The sequence below is a fragment of the Macaca nemestrina genome, chromosome 7 (assembly GCF_043159975.1).
Source record: "Macaca nemestrina isolate mMacNem1 chromosome 7, mMacNem.hap1, whole genome shotgun sequence".
Lineage (NCBI taxonomy): Eukaryota > Metazoa > Chordata > Mammalia > Primates > Cercopithecidae > Macaca > Macaca nemestrina.
In genome coordinates this window covers 122,241,408-122,257,971 of record NC_092131.1, presented here as the reverse complement: position 1 = coordinate 122,257,971, position 16,564 = coordinate 122,241,408, and the positions used below count along the sequence as shown (strand labels likewise).

At 49.2% G+C, this 16,564-nt stretch overlaps 1 protein-coding gene, 1 long non-coding RNA gene and 1 pseudogene across 4 annotated transcripts; 1 reads left to right on the top strand and 2 right to left on the bottom strand.

Annotated features, from left to right (window-relative positions):
- The first annotated feature begins 1,794 nt into the window (after positions 1-1,794).
- LOC105480305 (golgin subfamily A member 6C-like) lies at positions 1,795-14,793 on the top strand. 3 transcript variants are annotated; one of them, XM_071100828.1, is made up of 18 exons: positions 1,802-2,130; positions 3,810-3,929; positions 5,861-5,941; positions 6,794-6,832; positions 7,098-7,148; positions 7,249-7,330; positions 7,427-7,533; positions 8,562-8,648; positions 8,756-8,863; positions 9,056-9,143; positions 9,529-10,121; positions 10,398-10,466; positions 11,780-11,855; positions 12,286-12,377; positions 12,939-13,041; positions 13,125-13,225; positions 13,317-13,470; positions 13,557-14,793. In XM_071100828.1, the coding sequence occupies exons 1-18, from the start codon at positions 2,047-2,049 to the stop codon at positions 13,754-13,756; spliced, it is 2,235 nt and encodes a 744-aa protein (XP_070956929.1). In that variant the 5' UTR covers positions 1,802-2,046; the 3' UTR covers positions 13,757-14,793. The 3 variants fall into 3 exon arrangements, 2 of the variants coding, with proteins under 2 accessions (XP_070956929.1, XP_070956930.1); XM_071100829.1 differs by lacking the exon at positions 1,802-2,130 and having other exon boundaries at positions 3,813-3,929; positions 4,914-5,941; XR_011626287.1 differs by lacking the exons at positions 13,125-13,225; positions 13,317-13,470; positions 13,557-14,793 and adding an exon at positions 12,634-12,850 and having other exon boundaries at positions 1,795-2,130; positions 12,939-13,025.
- On the bottom strand, positions 6,795-12,698 carry LOC139364410 (uncharacterized). The gene is made up of 3 exons (XR_011626296.1): positions 12,620-12,698; positions 10,307-10,389; positions 6,795-7,091 (listed from the first exon to the last, which is right to left on the bottom strand). It is a non-coding gene; the product is annotated as an uncharacterized lncRNA (long non-coding RNA).
- On the bottom strand, positions 7,657-8,534 carry LOC139364146 (uncharacterized; annotated as a pseudogene).
- Positions 14,794-16,564: the final 1,771 nt, after the last annotated feature.

The window sequence follows — 16,564 nt, the reverse complement described above, 5'->3', positions numbered from 1 at the left end:
CTCTGCTTTATATCTATGGAAAGCAAGAAGTAGTACAGTAAAACTTTGCCTGGCTAGAGGCTGTGAAAGCATGGAGTATTCTGATTTAATTCTATTAACTTGGAAGTATGAAGGTGAAAAGAATTCAAAACTTACATTTCCTGTTGAATGCAATTTGAAAATACAGCCAATCATTCCACTTTTCTTCTCTAGTAAGTTTGGACATTCCCATCTACTTGGCGTTTTATTATAGAACTGCTAGTTTGCCTGAGACTTACATTGTGAAGATACTTTTTTAAAACTTGAGAGGTAAAAGGGTGTAAATGGTGTTGTATGAGATCAGGCTGGATGAGAACTAACACTTGTAAATATACTTTTTAGACTGAATCTCTGATTGCCACTTGTTTTCTTATTTAACTTATAAAAATAAAACACATTGGATGGAGGGTGGGAGTAGGAAGGAGATTTATGTGTTTTAATTGCATATCATGGTTTCATATCAAGACAGAACACATGGTATCCCTGGCTTTGGACTTACAGAAGGAAACACATTTTTCTACCTGCTGTATGCCAGAGGTTTTTAAACACCTGGAGGGATTACTACAGCACAGATTGCTGAGCCCTACTCCAGAGTTTCTCTTTCACAAGGTCCAGGGTGAAGCCTGAGAATTTGCACTTATAAAAAGTTCTCAGGTTCTGCTGGTGCTGCTAGTCCAGAGACTACATTTTTGAGAACCACTCTTGTCTACTAACTGTAAATTGTAGAACTCTAGAAAAAAGCTTAGTTTAGTGTGGGAAAAGAAGCTCACAGGTTATGGGGCAAATCGTGAAAGATTCAACCCTTGATCTCAGCCTAGTGTGGAACTCACTGTGTAATGTAACAAGCAATACACAGTGACATAACACAGTTCTTGGTTTTCATGATTGCAAGTCACAGGCAAGTATCAAGTGAGAAATTCAGTTTCATTTGCAAGGCTTAGAGAGGTCAGGTGATTCTAGAAAAATAGACCTTGTGTATACTTTAAACCAGAAAGAGCTTTGAGTGCTGATTAAGTTGAAAGCTTTGTGTTTTTATTTACTTTTGACAATTTTGTTTTATTTTTTTTGAGATGGAGTCTCACTGTGTCACCCAGGCTGGAGTGCAGTGGCGTGAGCTTGGCTCACAGCAACTTCCACCTCACAGGTTCAAGTTATTCTCCGGCCTCAGCCTCCTGAATACCTGGGATTACAGGTACCCACCACCACACCTGGCTAGCTTTTGTATTTTTAGTAGAGATGGGGTTTCACCATGTTGGCCAGGCTGGTCTTGAACTCCTGACCTAAGGTGATCCACCCACCTAGGCCTCCCAAAGTGCTGGGATTACAAGTGTGGGCCACCACACCCAGCCCAAAAGCTTTGTGTTTTTAACATATTAGACATGTTTCTTGTTTTTTAAAAAAATCTTAATAATGTAGGAGAATAAAAGAAATGTTTTTCCAAAAAAGAGAAATCATTGTGATTATTTTACCTTATTGGAATGTTGGATAATATAGTCCACTTCATTAATCATCAAACGTGCTATGGATTTTCCATTTTTATAGGATTTGTCTCAATTGAGGTAATACTGGTTATTCTTGTACTCCATCTGAAGATGAAAAATGTAGGCTAAAATCATAGACCATGCATAGAAGCTGGATAATGAAGAGAGCTCTGGAGGAACATGTAGACAAACACACACTGACACACATATATTTAGAGTATAAACACATATATTTTTTAAAATTTATTTTTAACGTTTTAAAGCAAAAAGCCAGCACCCCACCCCCCTCCAGGAGTAGGCAGGCCCCGCCCCTCTCCCCAAGTGGGCGGGGACAGCAGTTGTGTGGGCAGCTTTCCTTGTGATGCCACAGGTTCCTCTGGGCACACTGCTCCCTGGCCACGCCTCCTTTCCCTTTCATCTTTCTCATTGACCAATGGGCTTGGAGAATTAAGGCCACGCCCCCATTCTGCATTCTAGTGGGGCCCTGGTTACGCCTCCTCTGGCTCAGTCACACAGCCGCCTGGTAGGTGACTGGAGGTGTTCACTGATGTGGCCCCAACCCTGCCTCCCTCCCCACCCCATGATGTTAGAAGAGACTCGACAAAGTCAATTGGCAGCAGCCAAGAAAAAGGTAAGACACAACAGGTCATGGCCCCCCAACCTAGCCAGAGATACCCTCCAATGACAAGACCACTGCCAGAGTACATACCACTCCTGAGGCACACTGGGCTGGGCCCCCTAACCCTGGCACCTCTGGGCTCCCCCCACCAAAGTCTCATCGGTCCGCCCTGCCCCCTCAGCAAGCAGCTCAGCCTCTGCCCTCGCCAGTCACTCCATGGTGACTTTTGGAAAGTGACTCCTGGGGCTCCCTGCTCTATACTCACCCCTCACGTCCTGCTGCCCCAAGCCCAACCTCCCTGGGTTCTTTGGATTCAGCTGTCGGAGGACCTGGGTCCCCCAGCCCCAGCCCCCCACCATCGCGTCATCCCCAGGTGACTTTGGGCTGGTGACTCCTGGGGTTTCCTGCTGCAGACTGTACTCTCCCCTCCTGCTGACCCAAGCCTGACCTCCCTGGGCTCTTTGGACTGGCATCTCCAAGGACCTAGGCACCAGCCCTACGTCCCACTCCCCCATTATGGGTCAGCAACTCAGCCATTGCACTGATGTGGTTCCCCCCACCCCCAGGAGGAGTGGAATGTAGTGATGTCACAGTCCCCCTAGGAACTGTCATTACTGCTGCAAGACTGGACTTTCATCTTACAACCCAGTGCCCTAAGCATTCTCGCCCCATTTCTGGTTCCTCTGGCCACAGCACAAATTTCCACCTGGAAGGGGAATGGGGACTATGGGACTTAGGAGCAACAGGTTTCAGGTCGCCTTACTCCCTTCGGATAGACATTGACTTTGTGAAAAGCCTACACTTCCCCTGTGAGATTAAACGTTGACAGTATCTCTGGGTGGCAATGAGAGAATGGGTTTGGTTTGGTTTTCACCCAGCCTTCTACTCTCCAGAGAGACTTTAACATATTTTTCTGAGTTCTCCACCTCATATTCTAATTCTCCACAGCTCTGGGACCAGACTGCCCTTCAGTCAGTGGTCTCTGAAGTGAGATTTGCTTATCTTCTGTGGAATAGATCTTGAGAAACTGAACTTGACAGCTTGAATCTTCCTCATATCATCTCAACTTGGGGTACTTTGAGTGCCACAGGATAAATGTGGGAGATCTTTCTGAAGCAGCAGTTTCCCTTGATTCTCTTGAGAGAGAAAAAACGTTAATGTACTTACGGATGACAGTCACATATGTTTCTAAGAGTATACCAGACTTCTCTCTGAAATGAGACTTGGGTTGTCCTCTTTCTGATAAATTCCCAGATTTAACAAAAAAGCTGCCTTCTGCCATGAGGACACATGCATATAAAAGTTTGAGAGGTCCTGGTGCACTTCTTCACACTTACGAACATGTAAGGATGTGTGACTCCAAACCACACAGTGTGCAGTTCCTGCCTACTTAATGTTTAGTTTTCTACCTCTGGCTCTGATTTTGGTCTCTGCCAGCTGCTGATTCATGGCAAAACCCCAGAGCTTGGAGTCAGAAGACTGAATTTAAGTCCTATTATTGCCCACCCTCCCTTTTTTTTAGCCATAATATCCATCCCTCTCAATCAGTAAGTGATTGTGAAAACACCTTGTACAGTTGTTGGTGGCATTAAGTCAGATGGTGTATAAGAGTATTTTGAAAAACTGTAAAGGGGGATATGGCTGTAGGGGCTGGTAGTTCTCATGAGTATTACTGCTTTTCTTTCCCACAGCTAAAAGAATATCAGCAAAGGAACAGCCATGGTGTTCCAGCAGGAGCGAAGACAAAAAAGAAGAAAACTGGCAGTAGCCCTGAGACAACCACTTCTGGTGGTTGCCACTCACCTGGGGATGTGAGTCTTGGCTGGCCAGGATCCTGGGGACAGGGGGCCCAAGGGGGCAGTAGAGAGTAATTGTTAAGATTGCTGGGTACTGGTTAAGAATTCTGGGTTTGAATCCTGCCTCTCCATTGGCTAGGGATCTGATTTATGGCAAGTTGCTAGAGTTCTTTGGGCCTCTCTTTTCACATCTGTAAAATAGGGGTAGTGGTGTTTGATTTTCATTTCTGAAGTTTAAATGATATTCCATATTGTTGTTGTTTTTATGTTAATCCCTAGTACATGTCCTGCTGTGAACACCCAGCATACCCAGGAAATGGCCATTGCTCTTTGATTTTCCTGCTCTTTGATTTTCCTGATCCCTAGTCTCAAGGCGGAGCTGGGCCAATGAGTACAGCCACTTGCTATCAAGCTGTCCCTTTAGGAGTCACAGAAGGGGGCTCAGGGTGTGGTGAGGAGAGCCCCAGGCACTAGGAGTAAGAGAGGATCTAACTTGCCACCAGCTTGCTGGGTGACCACAGAAAAATCACTTCTTACCCTGAGCCTCAGTTTTCTCCATTGTAAGATGACACTGGATAAGATCAGTGTCTTTCAAACTTGTTTTTTAGCTGGAGCCCCCTTAGTTCAAGTGAACCCTTAATCAGGAGTCTGGTTTTTTAATAGAGGTGGAGGTCTGGAGCTCTACCAGATTCATCGTCCACGTCCTGGGCCTGAGGAGAGGGGTCCAGTGAGCATATTAAGAGCTGCGTTGGTCAGGTGACTCCACCCTATGACTGCATCGCTCAGGGAACTTTTCCATCTATTTGTTCCTGCCCCTGGCAAGGCAGCAGGTGGCCATTTGGAAGAATGGCACAGGCCATGGTTTCAATCTCCTCTGCTCCCTCAGCGTTTTATTTTCCTGAAACCACATCTTCCTCCTACCCTGACTTTTTTGTTTCTCTCTAAGCCACTTCTGTCTTTCTCCCCCTGCCCTTGTTTTTCCCTTGTCCCCTCCTATAGATTCAGGACATTCTGAAGGTGATGGTGTCCAACCTTACCCATTCCAGTGGGGTAGCGCTCCCCCATTGCAGAAGTGGAAGGTGAGGCAGTGTGGAGACCCCTCTCTGGCTTGCTTCCAGCTGTGCATGCCCCTGAGGCTTCTCTGGTTTGGGAGATACTTTGCCTCTGCCTTGTTTTATGTTGCTGCCATTAACCTTCATCCTGTTTATGTCTGCTTCTTCACCTGCTTGATTGATTGGGTTTTTTCCTTCCCTGCATCTTTTATCATCTTGGAAATGGTGAGACCTTAAATTTTAAAAGTAACTTGGGAATAACATACAGAGCAGGCATGTGCGCTTTGGGGATTTTTTTTTTTTTTTTTTTTTTGAGACAGAGTCTCACTGTGTTACCCAGACTGGAATGCAGTGGTGCGATCTCAGCTCACTACAACATCTGCCTCCCAGGTTCAAGTGATTCTCTTGCCTTAGCCTCCTTAGTAACCTGGATTACAGGCACCTGTCACCACACCCAGCTAATCTTTGGATTTTTATTAGAGACGCAGTGAAACCATGTCGGCCATGCTGGTCTTGAACTCCTGACCTCCAGTGATCCACCCACCTCAGCCTCCCAAAGTGCTGGGACTACATTCGTGAGCCACTGTGCCTGGCCCCTTTGCTATTTTTATACTTTCTCTATATCCATAACTGTTTCCCTGTGTTTTTTTTTTTTTTTTTAATTTCTCTTTTTTATTACTCCTGCATCATCTGCTACCCTGAAGGACCTGGAGGTAAGAGGCCCTGAGCCAAGGTGCAGTGACCCTGCAGCCAGCCCTCCAACCTCCTCTCACAGTGGGGGCTGGGTGCCCCTCTGCCAGCTGAGACAGCCCACACACACCCCAGCCCTAATGATTGTTCTCTCTACCTCTTCCCATAATCCTCTCCAACTCCTCCTCTCTGCATGCACCTCAGAGCCGAAACCAAGAACTGGAAGTAGCCCTGGACTCAAGCTCCACAACAATCAATCAACTCTATGAAAACATAGAATCACTGGTAAGAGTCCAGTGGGGTCCTGTGATTCCACACTGCCAATCCTGGGCTTTAGTTTCCCCTTGGGGCTCTGAAGAAAGGGGCTGGGTCCCCTGGTGCCAATGGCAAATGGGGAGCTGGAGCACCCAGGCCTCACCTGGAGGGACCCCAGAGCAAGGAGCATGCAGCATGGATCTTCTGTCACTGCCCCCTTTGCCGACTCTCTCTTCTCCAGACACCCCTGCTCGGGTCCTTGCCACACACGCCCTGGGGTTGTCACCTCTCCGGGAAGCACTAGCCTGATGGTTTGTCAGGGTCCCTGTATTTCTGCTGTGACTCAGTCCCTAATTTGCTCTTTGAGTCTGGACAAGCCACCTCTCCTCCTTGCGCTGGTGTTTCCGAAGGAGGTAGAGCAGTGAAGGTCTCGGTTAGCTCTGAGAGTCTGAGATTTAAAGGCACCTAGAATGTAAACCTGAGGGCCAAGGGCTCCTGTCTGTCCTTTTCCATTCTATATCTGCTGTGAAGAATTGTACCTGGCTCGTACGTGCTCAGTAAATGTTTGTTGAATGAACGCACCTTTCTCAATCACAAGCTGGCAGGAGGGTGGGCCTTTCTCACATTCCGTCCCTAGAGGTTTATGTTACTGTCCTTTGGAGAGAATCCAGATTCAGACTGTGAGTTCTGTGGCTGTGGGCAAAACCAACAAAGACCCAAATCCTCTGTCCTTGCGAGCTTGAGGACAGTTGACCAGTTCATGTTGCCATTGGGTCTGAGAACGTTGTCTTTAAAATTCATTCCTGGCACCTGTCTACCGCTTCCTGGGGGATAGAGTTGAGGGGGCCACCCTCAGTCACCTGAATTTGACTCTCCCCACAGAAACAACAGAAGAAACAAGTGGAACATCAGCTGGAAGAAGTAACGTGATTTCTTTGTTTGCTCACAACATGACTGCTGGGTTTGGGGGGCACTCAGATGTAGAGGCGCCAGTCTCGTCTCACCCACTCCCAACCTGGGGAAGAAGGCTCACCCCTCAGATTCCACCACATCCCCACAGGGTCCCTGATAACCTGGTCCCATGGGTGGGCCTGTGCTGGGGCATTGGTGGCATTCTGGGGGCATGTCTCTTGCTGTGCCATCTCTGCCTCCCCCGGGTAAGAGCTCTGTCTTCCTCTTCCTATAGGAAAAGAAAGCAAACAATGACATAAACAAAGCACAGATGGAGCAGTTAGAGGTGAGTGGAGGGTGGGGAGTTTTCTCCTGTCCTCCGGAGAATGTTTATTTCTGTCTCTTTCAGCACTTGCTTGGCTTTTCTCCCAAACATTCCATTTCAGACAATCAACATCCTCACGCTGGAAAAGGCAGACTTGAAGACCACCCTTTACCATACTAAACGTGCCGCCAGACACTTCGAAGGTGGGAATCTGGGCACCCCATCATCCTTCAACCTGGCACTTTGACAGGTCTTCAGGGGAAGTCCTTTGGGCCCCATCTCCACCTCTGTCATTACAGAAGAGTCCAAGGATCTGGCCGGCCGCCTTCAATACTCTTTACAGCGTATTCAAGAATTGGAGCGGGCTCTCTCTGCTGTGTCTACACAGCAGCAGGAAGAGGACAGGGTGAGTCCAACCAACTGCCCCATCCCCTGGCAGCCCGGCTTCCCAGATGGAGGAGAGAGTGTAAAGGTCCCTTCTGGAGGATGCAGTGTCCTGCCCAGAAGGCAGCATGCTCATTTCTAGCTGCTATTGTGTGTGGTTGTTAGAGACAGCCTGGGGCTGAGTCAGCTGCTGTGGGTGAGTTGAGGGGCACTGTGGGGAGTGAGCACTGCACACACAGCTTGAAGGCCAAGTGCCTGCCCTGCCCTTACCTGGCTGTGGCCTTGGCCAAAGCCTAGGTGGTGTATTGGGTACTTGTACTGTGAAGGTACAGAACAGTACATTTAGTACTTCACAATTTCTGTAGAAAGAGGAAAGGCGTGTGTGTGTGTATGTGTGTGTGCGTGTACTATGATAATATACATAAAACATGTCTGCAAGTGTTCATAAAAAACTCAGGAGAGAGTAACAGGGCGGCTGGGAGACACTTCCATGGTGTACCTTCTGAGTTTGGGAATATGCGAATGTATCATCCTTTCAAAAAGTGAACAAAATATTAATTTCCCCTTCCTTTCTGTGCCCCTATCCCCAGCAAGGAAAATGGGCTTAGAGAATCGGATAGACCTGGGTGTTCAAATCCCAGCTCTGTCTCAGTGATCTTAGGCAAGCACTTAACCTCGAACACTCCGTGTTTTTCATCTACACAATAGAGGTAATCCCAGTAACTGTCTCATATGGTGGTTGTGAGGATGACATGGGATTGCTAGTATGGAACCTGGTGAAGCACTCCATAAAGGTTCAAACAGTGGTATTAATAACAGTAATAACAACAGCAATGTTATCTGATCTCTCTGGGCCTCTGTTAGCCAGTTGTAAGTTCGATCTCTTTCCCTGTCCCTTCCAACTTTACTGAGTTCTTTTAAAAACCAGTCCACGGGCATGGAAATGCCTTGATGTTTACTGATTGAGTTGTACATTGAGCCTAGCCCTAGCCCTTTAAAGGGCACTGCCCGGGCTCCCCACATCGAAACTTCTCACTCTTCACCATCCAGTCCTCGCGCCGCAGTGAAGCAGTCCTCCAGCGGCAGTTACAGCAGACCAGAAAGGAGAGGGCGCTGCTGAATGCACACGTGACACAGGTGAGGCTTTGCAGAGGGAGGGATGTGGAAGGAAGATGATCCCAGCTGACCAGGAGCAGGTGAGGACCAGTGACAGCCCTTCCTCACTCCTGTGGCCATTCTTGCAGGTGACAGAGTCACTTAAACAAGTCCAGCTGGAGAGAGATGAATATGCTCAACATATAAAAGGAGAGAGGGCCCGGTGGCAGGAGAGGATGCGGAAAATGTCGATGGAGGTGAGACCTGACCCTTCAGCCCCCACCTTAGATAGGTCACTGGACCTTTCTGGGCATCTGTAAAATGGGACTAGTACAGCTAGAGGTGGTCATGGGTCTGGGTTTGTGGAGGTGGGGGCCAAGAGGGAGACGGTAGCTTGTCCAGCCACCAGCCCCTCTCTCCAGGGCCCTTTCCCCCTGTGCTTTGGGCAGGCTCACGCATTGAAGGAGGAGAAGAAGTGTGACATACATCGGATACAGGAGCTGGAGAGGAGCTTGTCCGAACTCAAACACCAGATGGGTAAGATGGGGCTGGTGTGACGTGGGAGCAGGACTGGCATCAGAGGGCTGTGGGGTGGCTTAGAGTGCCCCAGGGAGGTGGGTGGATGGAAGGGCTTTGAGGCAGAAGGAAAGAGGTCTGTGCCAGCAGCTGGCAAGTCTTGTCATCTCCATGAGCCTCAGGGTCCCCGTCAGGCAAGAGGAAGGAGTGCCCATTGTCAGCCACCCACAGTGCTCTCTATCTGACATGGCTTGGAAATTGGCTTCCATTGGGTTCGAGGAATCATTAGCAGTGAGGCCAAGTTTGGGAAGCCTGAGAGGAGCTGCATCAAAAGGAGGGCTTTTTCTTTGAGGGGGGGTGGTGGGTGGGGAATCCAGAGGCCCTTATTGTCTGCTTCATTTCTCAGCTGAGCCCCTGTCCCCGGTGGACCCAGCAGGGACCTCTGAGGTGGAACATCTACAAGATGAGGCCAAACACCTGAGGAAGGAGGTCGAAAGTCTGGAGGGAAAGCTCCAATCCCAGATGGAAAAAAATCAGGTCTTGACTCTCCTGAGCAAGGAACAACAGGAGAGACTCCAGGAGCAGGAGGAGAGGCTCCGAGAGCAGCAGGAGAGGCTTCAAAAGCAGGAGGAGAGGCTCCAAGAGCAGGAAGAGAGGAGGTTGCGGGAGGAGGAGAGACTATGTGAACAAAAGGAGAGGCTTCGGGAGAAGCAGAAGAGGCTGGGGGAGCAGGGTGAGAGGCTGCAAAAGCAGGAGGACAGGCTACGAAAGCAGGAGGAGAGGCTGCGAAAGGAGGAGGAGAGGCTGCGAAAGGAGGAGGAGAGGCTGCAAAAGGAGGAGGAGAGATTACAAAAGCAGGAAGACAGGCTGTGGGAGAAGGAGGAGAGGCTACGAAAACAGGAGAAGAGTCTGCGAATGCAGGAGGAGAGGCTCGCGCTCTCCCAGAAGCACAAGTTCAACAAGCAACTGGCCAAGCCACAGTGCAGCTTTGAGGATCTGGTGGGTTGCCCCACCTGGGCAGCCTGCCCTCATCCCTAGCCCTCCAGGCCTTTGTTTCCCCACCTGTAAAATGGGGCAGTGTAGCCCTCACATGACATGGTATTTCTAAAGGCATCCGTGAGCCAGAGCTCATCAGGCCCTGCTCTGATGGCTGTGGGGAAGAGGGGATAATTTTTCTAACCTACCTCCACCCTTTCCGGTGACATGGGAGGCAGACACCAAGTTCTGGGGTCTCCAGCTGCAGTGGCTGGCCACTGATTGCTTCTCTCTGTCCAGAACAACAAGAACAAAAGCGTACTGCAGTTGGAACAGCAAGTAAAGGAGCTGCAGGAGAAGCTGAGCAAGGTGAAGGAGATGGTAACCTCTGCCCCATCCAAGAAGGGCTGGGAGGCAGGCACCAGCCTCTGGGGATGGGAGGTGCCAGGCCAAAGGCAGCTCCAGCTGTGGGGCAGGTGACCCCAGCACCTTCCAGGGCAGCTCCATGACTGTTTCTTTCTTCCTACCCTCTGAATTTTAGAGGTGGGTAGCACTGGGCTCCTCCCAGGTCTGGACATCATCTTCCCAGCTAAAGGCATGGATTCCCCCAATCATAGGGGTGGAGACAGTGGTATAAGAGGGTCCTTATGCCGGGCACAGTGGCTCCTGCCTGTAATCCCAGCACTTTGGGATGCTGAGGCAGGAGAATCACTTGAAGTCAGGAGTTTGAGACCAGCCTGACCAACATGGCGAAACCTCATCTCTATTAAAATTATAACAACAACAAAAAATTAGCCCGGCAAGGTGGCACATGCCTGTAATCCCAGCTACTCAGGAGACTTGAGCCTGGGAGGTGGAGGTTGCAGTGAGCTGAGATTGCACCACTGCACTCCAGTATGGGCCACATGGTGACACTCTGTCTGAAAACAAAAGAAAAAAGCCTCCTTAGATTCAAACTGGATTCCGGCCTTGGTTCCACTGGTCACCATTCAACTACTTTTCATCTCTAAGTCTCTGTTTCTTTGACTTCAAAAGGAAGTTAGCATTTTTCTTATGGAGGTGCTGGGGATTAAATGAGAGAACACATGGAAAGCATTAGGCATGGAGCACACTTAGCAGATGGTGATAGGCTCCCTCAGCTTTTCCACCAGTCTGCGGTCTACAGTTTAAATGGTGGGAAGAAGGACAGGAGATTTGAGGCTGGGGAAGGAGGCATGGGGTTCTAGGCAAGGGGGGAAGTCTCTTAGGCCTGGAGCAAGGGGCCAGGGTCCCAGGCAGGTGACAGAGCCCCACCGTGCCCTCGCTACCCTATTAATGGGCCCAGAATCTGGAAGCCAACCACATGCCCTCATGCCCAGGGTCTTCCTGCAGATACAGCTGAAGAGCCAAGAGTCTCAGAGTCTGCAGCAGCAGCAGTGAGACTAGTACCGGGGTCACCTGCAGCAGTACGTGGTCACCCATTAGCAGCTGACCTCTGAGAAGCAGGCGCCGCACAGGCAGTTACTGCTGCAGACCCAGCTGTGGACCAGCTGCAGCAGCAGGAAGCTCAGGGCAAAGCGGTGGCTGAGATGGCCTGCCAAAAGTTGCAGGAGACCCAGGAGAGGGAGTTGCTGAGGACAGGGCCCCGAGGGGGACGACCTGGCAACCTCTGTGCCTTCTCACTCTGTTTTCCATTCCCTTAGCAGTGCCTAGAAGCTGCCAGCCAGCAGAACCAACAGCTGGAGACCCAGCTGAGTCTCATGGCTCTCCCTGGACAAGGTACAGGAGACCACTCAGAGAAAGAGGAGAGGGCCCCAGGAGGAAGGGGGGACTGTTAGCAGCACAGGATTGAGGGGTTGGAAGAGACCTTTAGAACAGCTGGTTGTTATTCCAACCGGGTGTCTGCACTAAGTTCGGCATCAATATGATGACCTCCTGGGAGCAGGGGGCCCCCAGGTTGCCTAAGGATGAGTGAACTGGCCCAGATCAGAAAGGGAGCAGGTCAGAACTCCCACACCAACCGCTAGTGTGACTGTGCCTGGGCAATATAGAAGATCTTGGATCTTATAGGAAAACTAAAGAACAGCAGCTCATTCCCCTCTGGGGAGGGGCTGGCTCAGGGTTACACAGTGAGGGTGGGGACAGAGGTGGGCCCACAGTACATCCCTTGTTGGGTTTTCTGAGGACCCCTCTGGCCACCTCCCCACAGGAGATGGAGGAGGACATCTGAACAGTGAGGAGGAGAGGGTGCCTTGGCCTATGCCGAGTGTCCCAGAGGACCTGGAGAGCCGGGAAGCCACGGTGAGTCTGACTTTCCCTGCCCCCACTTTGCCACCTTCCTCCGTGGTCCCTCCCAGACCCCCTTATGCTCTTGCTTTCCACGCCTTCTGATTTCTCTGGACATTCACCCCTTCCGGGAGCCAGTGGTCAGACACCACTTCACCTGTGACCAACAGGTGCACTCTCTGAGGCCCCAAGGGAAGGGGCTGTGCTCCACCTCCCTGCCCCATTTGTTCTGTGTATGCCCCTACAAGAATACTCACCTCTTGCCTTCAAGTGGCATTTTTCAACTCCGCTGGAGCCAGTGCCCAGGAGGAGCAGGCATGGCTATGTGGGCAACGGAAGGTGTGAAGGCTGTGCTGCCTGTACCTGGCTCACCTGGTGGCCTCGGCCTGGAAGGAGCCAGAGGAGAGGCCCCAGCCCCAGGGACTGGGGGTGAGTTTGTGTGTGGGGAGAGCTACCGGGCCCTGAGGGAGGCCATGGAGAAGGTGAAGGTGAGTGAGTCCTGGCATGAGCCAAGAAAAGTGGGGGTTGGGCAGGACAGGTCACACCCATGATGTGACCCTATTATTTTGGCTCCAGAGTGGCTTTATGGACCTCCCGAGGGAGAAGGTGGATGGGAAGCAGCAGGTGGAGAACCTAGAGCTTGGATTCATCCAGCTCTCTGGAGCAACAGACGGCATGAGTAAGCAGGAGGCCAGGGCATGGGCATGGGGAGCTGCAGGGCCTTCAGAGGGGCCCCAGTGTCTGAGCCATTTCCCCTCACAGGAGAGCACATCACGGTATATGAGAGCCAGGGGGCAGAGCCAAACACTCAGCACAAGGAGGAGGAAGCCAGCAGGCTGGCCCAGAAGGAGGAAGAGATGAAGGTAGAGGGTGTGCAACATCTCTGCGGGGTTGGGGGTGAGGGTGGGTGCTGGCGCCGGCTCAGGCGTGGTAACTGAGCACCCCTCCCTTCAGGTGAAGCTACTGGAGCTGCAAGATATGGTGTTGCCGGTTGTGGGCGACCACGAGGGGCATGACAAATTCCTCCCTCCTGCCCAGAACCCTCTTGATGAGCCTGCTCCAGGGGCCCCAGCCCCCCAGGAACTTGGGGCTGCGGAGGAGCAGGGTGGTGAGTAGAGCCCTCAGGCGGGGTGGGCAGGCCGGAGCAGGGGAGGCTCGCAGTGTACTCAGAGCCCCACCTCCCTCTCTCTGAAGATTTTCAGGACAGCGTGGAGCCTGCACGGGGACAGGCCAGGGAGGGTTCTCCCCGTGACAACCCCACTGCACAGAAGATCCTGCAGCTGCTTCCTGTAACGCAGGACACCCAGGAGCACCCAGGCTTGGCCACCAAACCCTGCGTGCCATTCTTTTACCGGGCAGCCAAGAACAGAGAGATAAACATCATTATCATCTGAGAGCTAGTCAAGAAATTTAAAAACAACAACCAAAATTATGGGGTTAATCCCCTACACAATTCATCTACTTCATTGGAATGTTAGAGCCACTCATGTTTATTTATGTTTCTAATTTACAGTTTAATTTTATTTATAAAAAGTTAAGGGAGAGTGGGTCTTTCCCTGATGTTCACTCTGGCATCTGTTAGCATTTTTGTTTTTAATTGATAATTGTAGATCATTAGCTCACATATCGAGTTTGCCCTTACATGGTGGGAGTTCAAACACACAAAGACCCACTATTTGCACAAAACTATTCTTACTGGTTTGGAATAGGCTGCCCTGCTTTTTAAATGTTATTGCAGCATGTATATTCATTACAGAATTCAGATAAAATTTGCTTATGTTCTGCTATTATATTTGATCGATTCCTAATCACAGTGAGCTCTTCATTAGCTCAACATGTGGTTTGCCCTCAAGTGCGCACTGTTTCTTACTTTGTAACATGCCACTGTGAGTACTGACATTTAGAGGTGTTTAAAGGCCAAGAACTGGAAACAGCCTTTCCCCTATTTTCTGTGTATTGGGGATGGGAGTGGTAACATTTTGGGGAGCTTTTTAAATCTCACAGAAGAGGAAAGTGGCCTGCTCTGGCAGGTGTGTGCGGGATAGAGTGTGATTCATTTGTTCTGGTGCCAGGAATGAGCGCGGTACTATGGTAGTTCCCTTAGGATTTGTATGTGCTCTGGGCTCATGAAGATATCGCAGCATGAGCTGCAGCAGTTGGACTCTTTCTCAATGACCTAAAAAGGGATTTTTTCCTAGGAATGAAAGGCTCCCATCATTGACTGTGGATGTGGAAAACCTTTTCTAGCTTAGAGCATTTATATCTACAATACATTTTAAAGTCAGAGTTCATGCTACCTGTTTTAATCACATGACTACATGTCCCAGTACACAAAAGGGCACTGCTTGGCATTCTTCTTAATGTATTTAGTAAAGATCATAAGAAACCCTTTCAGAGTTTAAATGTCCCTGGAACAGGCATACAGGCTCTAGTCAAGAATGAATTCGAGTGAAGGAAAGCTGTGTGACACCTGGCATTCCTCTATGTTCACAGAGCTTCTTTGAGGCTAGAAGATTGATTTTACCATCTAGACCTCTCTGGCTAATACCTATTCTTCAGCCACATTGGTTAATCTGACATAGGAATTTACTTCTTTTCCTTGAATGGAAAACTCTTTAAAAATAATAACAACCATTTTTATAAACTAATATATGTGACAGTACTTAGTTGAAACAAAAAGGAGTTTTAGTGGACAGTATTATACTGCATTTGAAAATCAAGGTAAAGTTTGTGCAACTTAAAATATTTACAAACTGCAATGCAATCTACTGTTGGTGAATGTCACAGTATTGTGAGTAAAAGTATCTATACAATCACAGAGTTATATTTCCTCACAAAGTTCTTTACGAAGAGTGAAATATGTTTTTATACCTCTCGGTTTCAGTTAGAGGCATATTTTGTGCCATATTTATGTTATGTGTCTATACAGGATGAATGAATTATTTCAGTCATACATTGTCTAAATCATAACTTCATGATGCTTGGGAAAGAATCAACAGTTAAAACTTCATGAAGTTCTAATGTCTGTGTCCCCAAATACGTCACAGTGTTAGGATATAGGGGGAGTTGTATGCACACACCCTGGGGAATGAAACTCTAGTTATTACTAGACCATCTCCATTTTTAGCATTTGGCATCCTCATGATACTTTTCTAAATATGACATTAATAGGAGAGCAATAATATGATTTTACAGATGAAATAACAGATTTGCCTGCATTCACTGAAAGAGTACAAATATTGGTCCTTCAACTGACTCTTCCACATTGTATGAATTTATCAGGGTATTGGATAAACCCAGTTTCAGAATGATAAAGAAAAACTGTCAGACCAAATAATGTGGCTAATTAACAGTGGTACGATTTCTAACCTGAGGGTTTAAGATGCACAGACAACCAGACCCTTCGCCACCTTAACCAGGGCTGAGTCCTTACATTCCTGGATGGTGATGTTTATTATTTAAGAGCCAGAGGCTGGTGGAGTTGGTTTGTTTGGAGAAGGCCTGATGGCCTCCCTACTCTCACCAAAGCAACTTTTCCCTCAGGGGGGCTCCCATCTACTTATTGGGAGAGGCAGCTGAGGCAGGACAGTGGGGCTAAGTGTAGAGCAGGTGAGGGCACGGGCTGCTGGGGTGGCCCCCCTTCCCCAGTGTACATATAGTATCTGTGTAACATTTTGTATATTCCAGGGGTTAGGGTCACCCCCTGTATTGTACCTCATGGAGGTTGGAGCTGGTATATGGGGAGGAGGTTCTAATCATTATTTATGGCTGGGAGACTTATTTATTGATAGCACAGGACAGAGGAAGGAGGTGGGGATGGGTTGTGGCTCCCTGGTGATATGACTCCTGTTTATTTTGCTTTTCATTATGGAATAAATGGATTTAGCCATACTGCTCAGCCTGGTGGGTTCCCATTTCCCTCACTGGGTGCTGGAGTTTGTGCCACTGAACGAGGAGCCCCAGAGTGTCTGAGCATGTCCAGCTTGGCTGTTGGGGACCTTCCAGGCCTGTTACCTGTATGCTGATTGGTGACACCTGATGGATTTCACAGGGACTGCCATGGCACCTATGGGGCACAGTCAGGCCCTGACAGCCAATAGGCTCAGAAGCCTGATATAGTGGTGGCCAGGAAGGCAGATACCAGCACTCAAGGGCACTGACTTCCATCCACCCCAGGCATCGTCCATTCTGTCCCCTTGCCT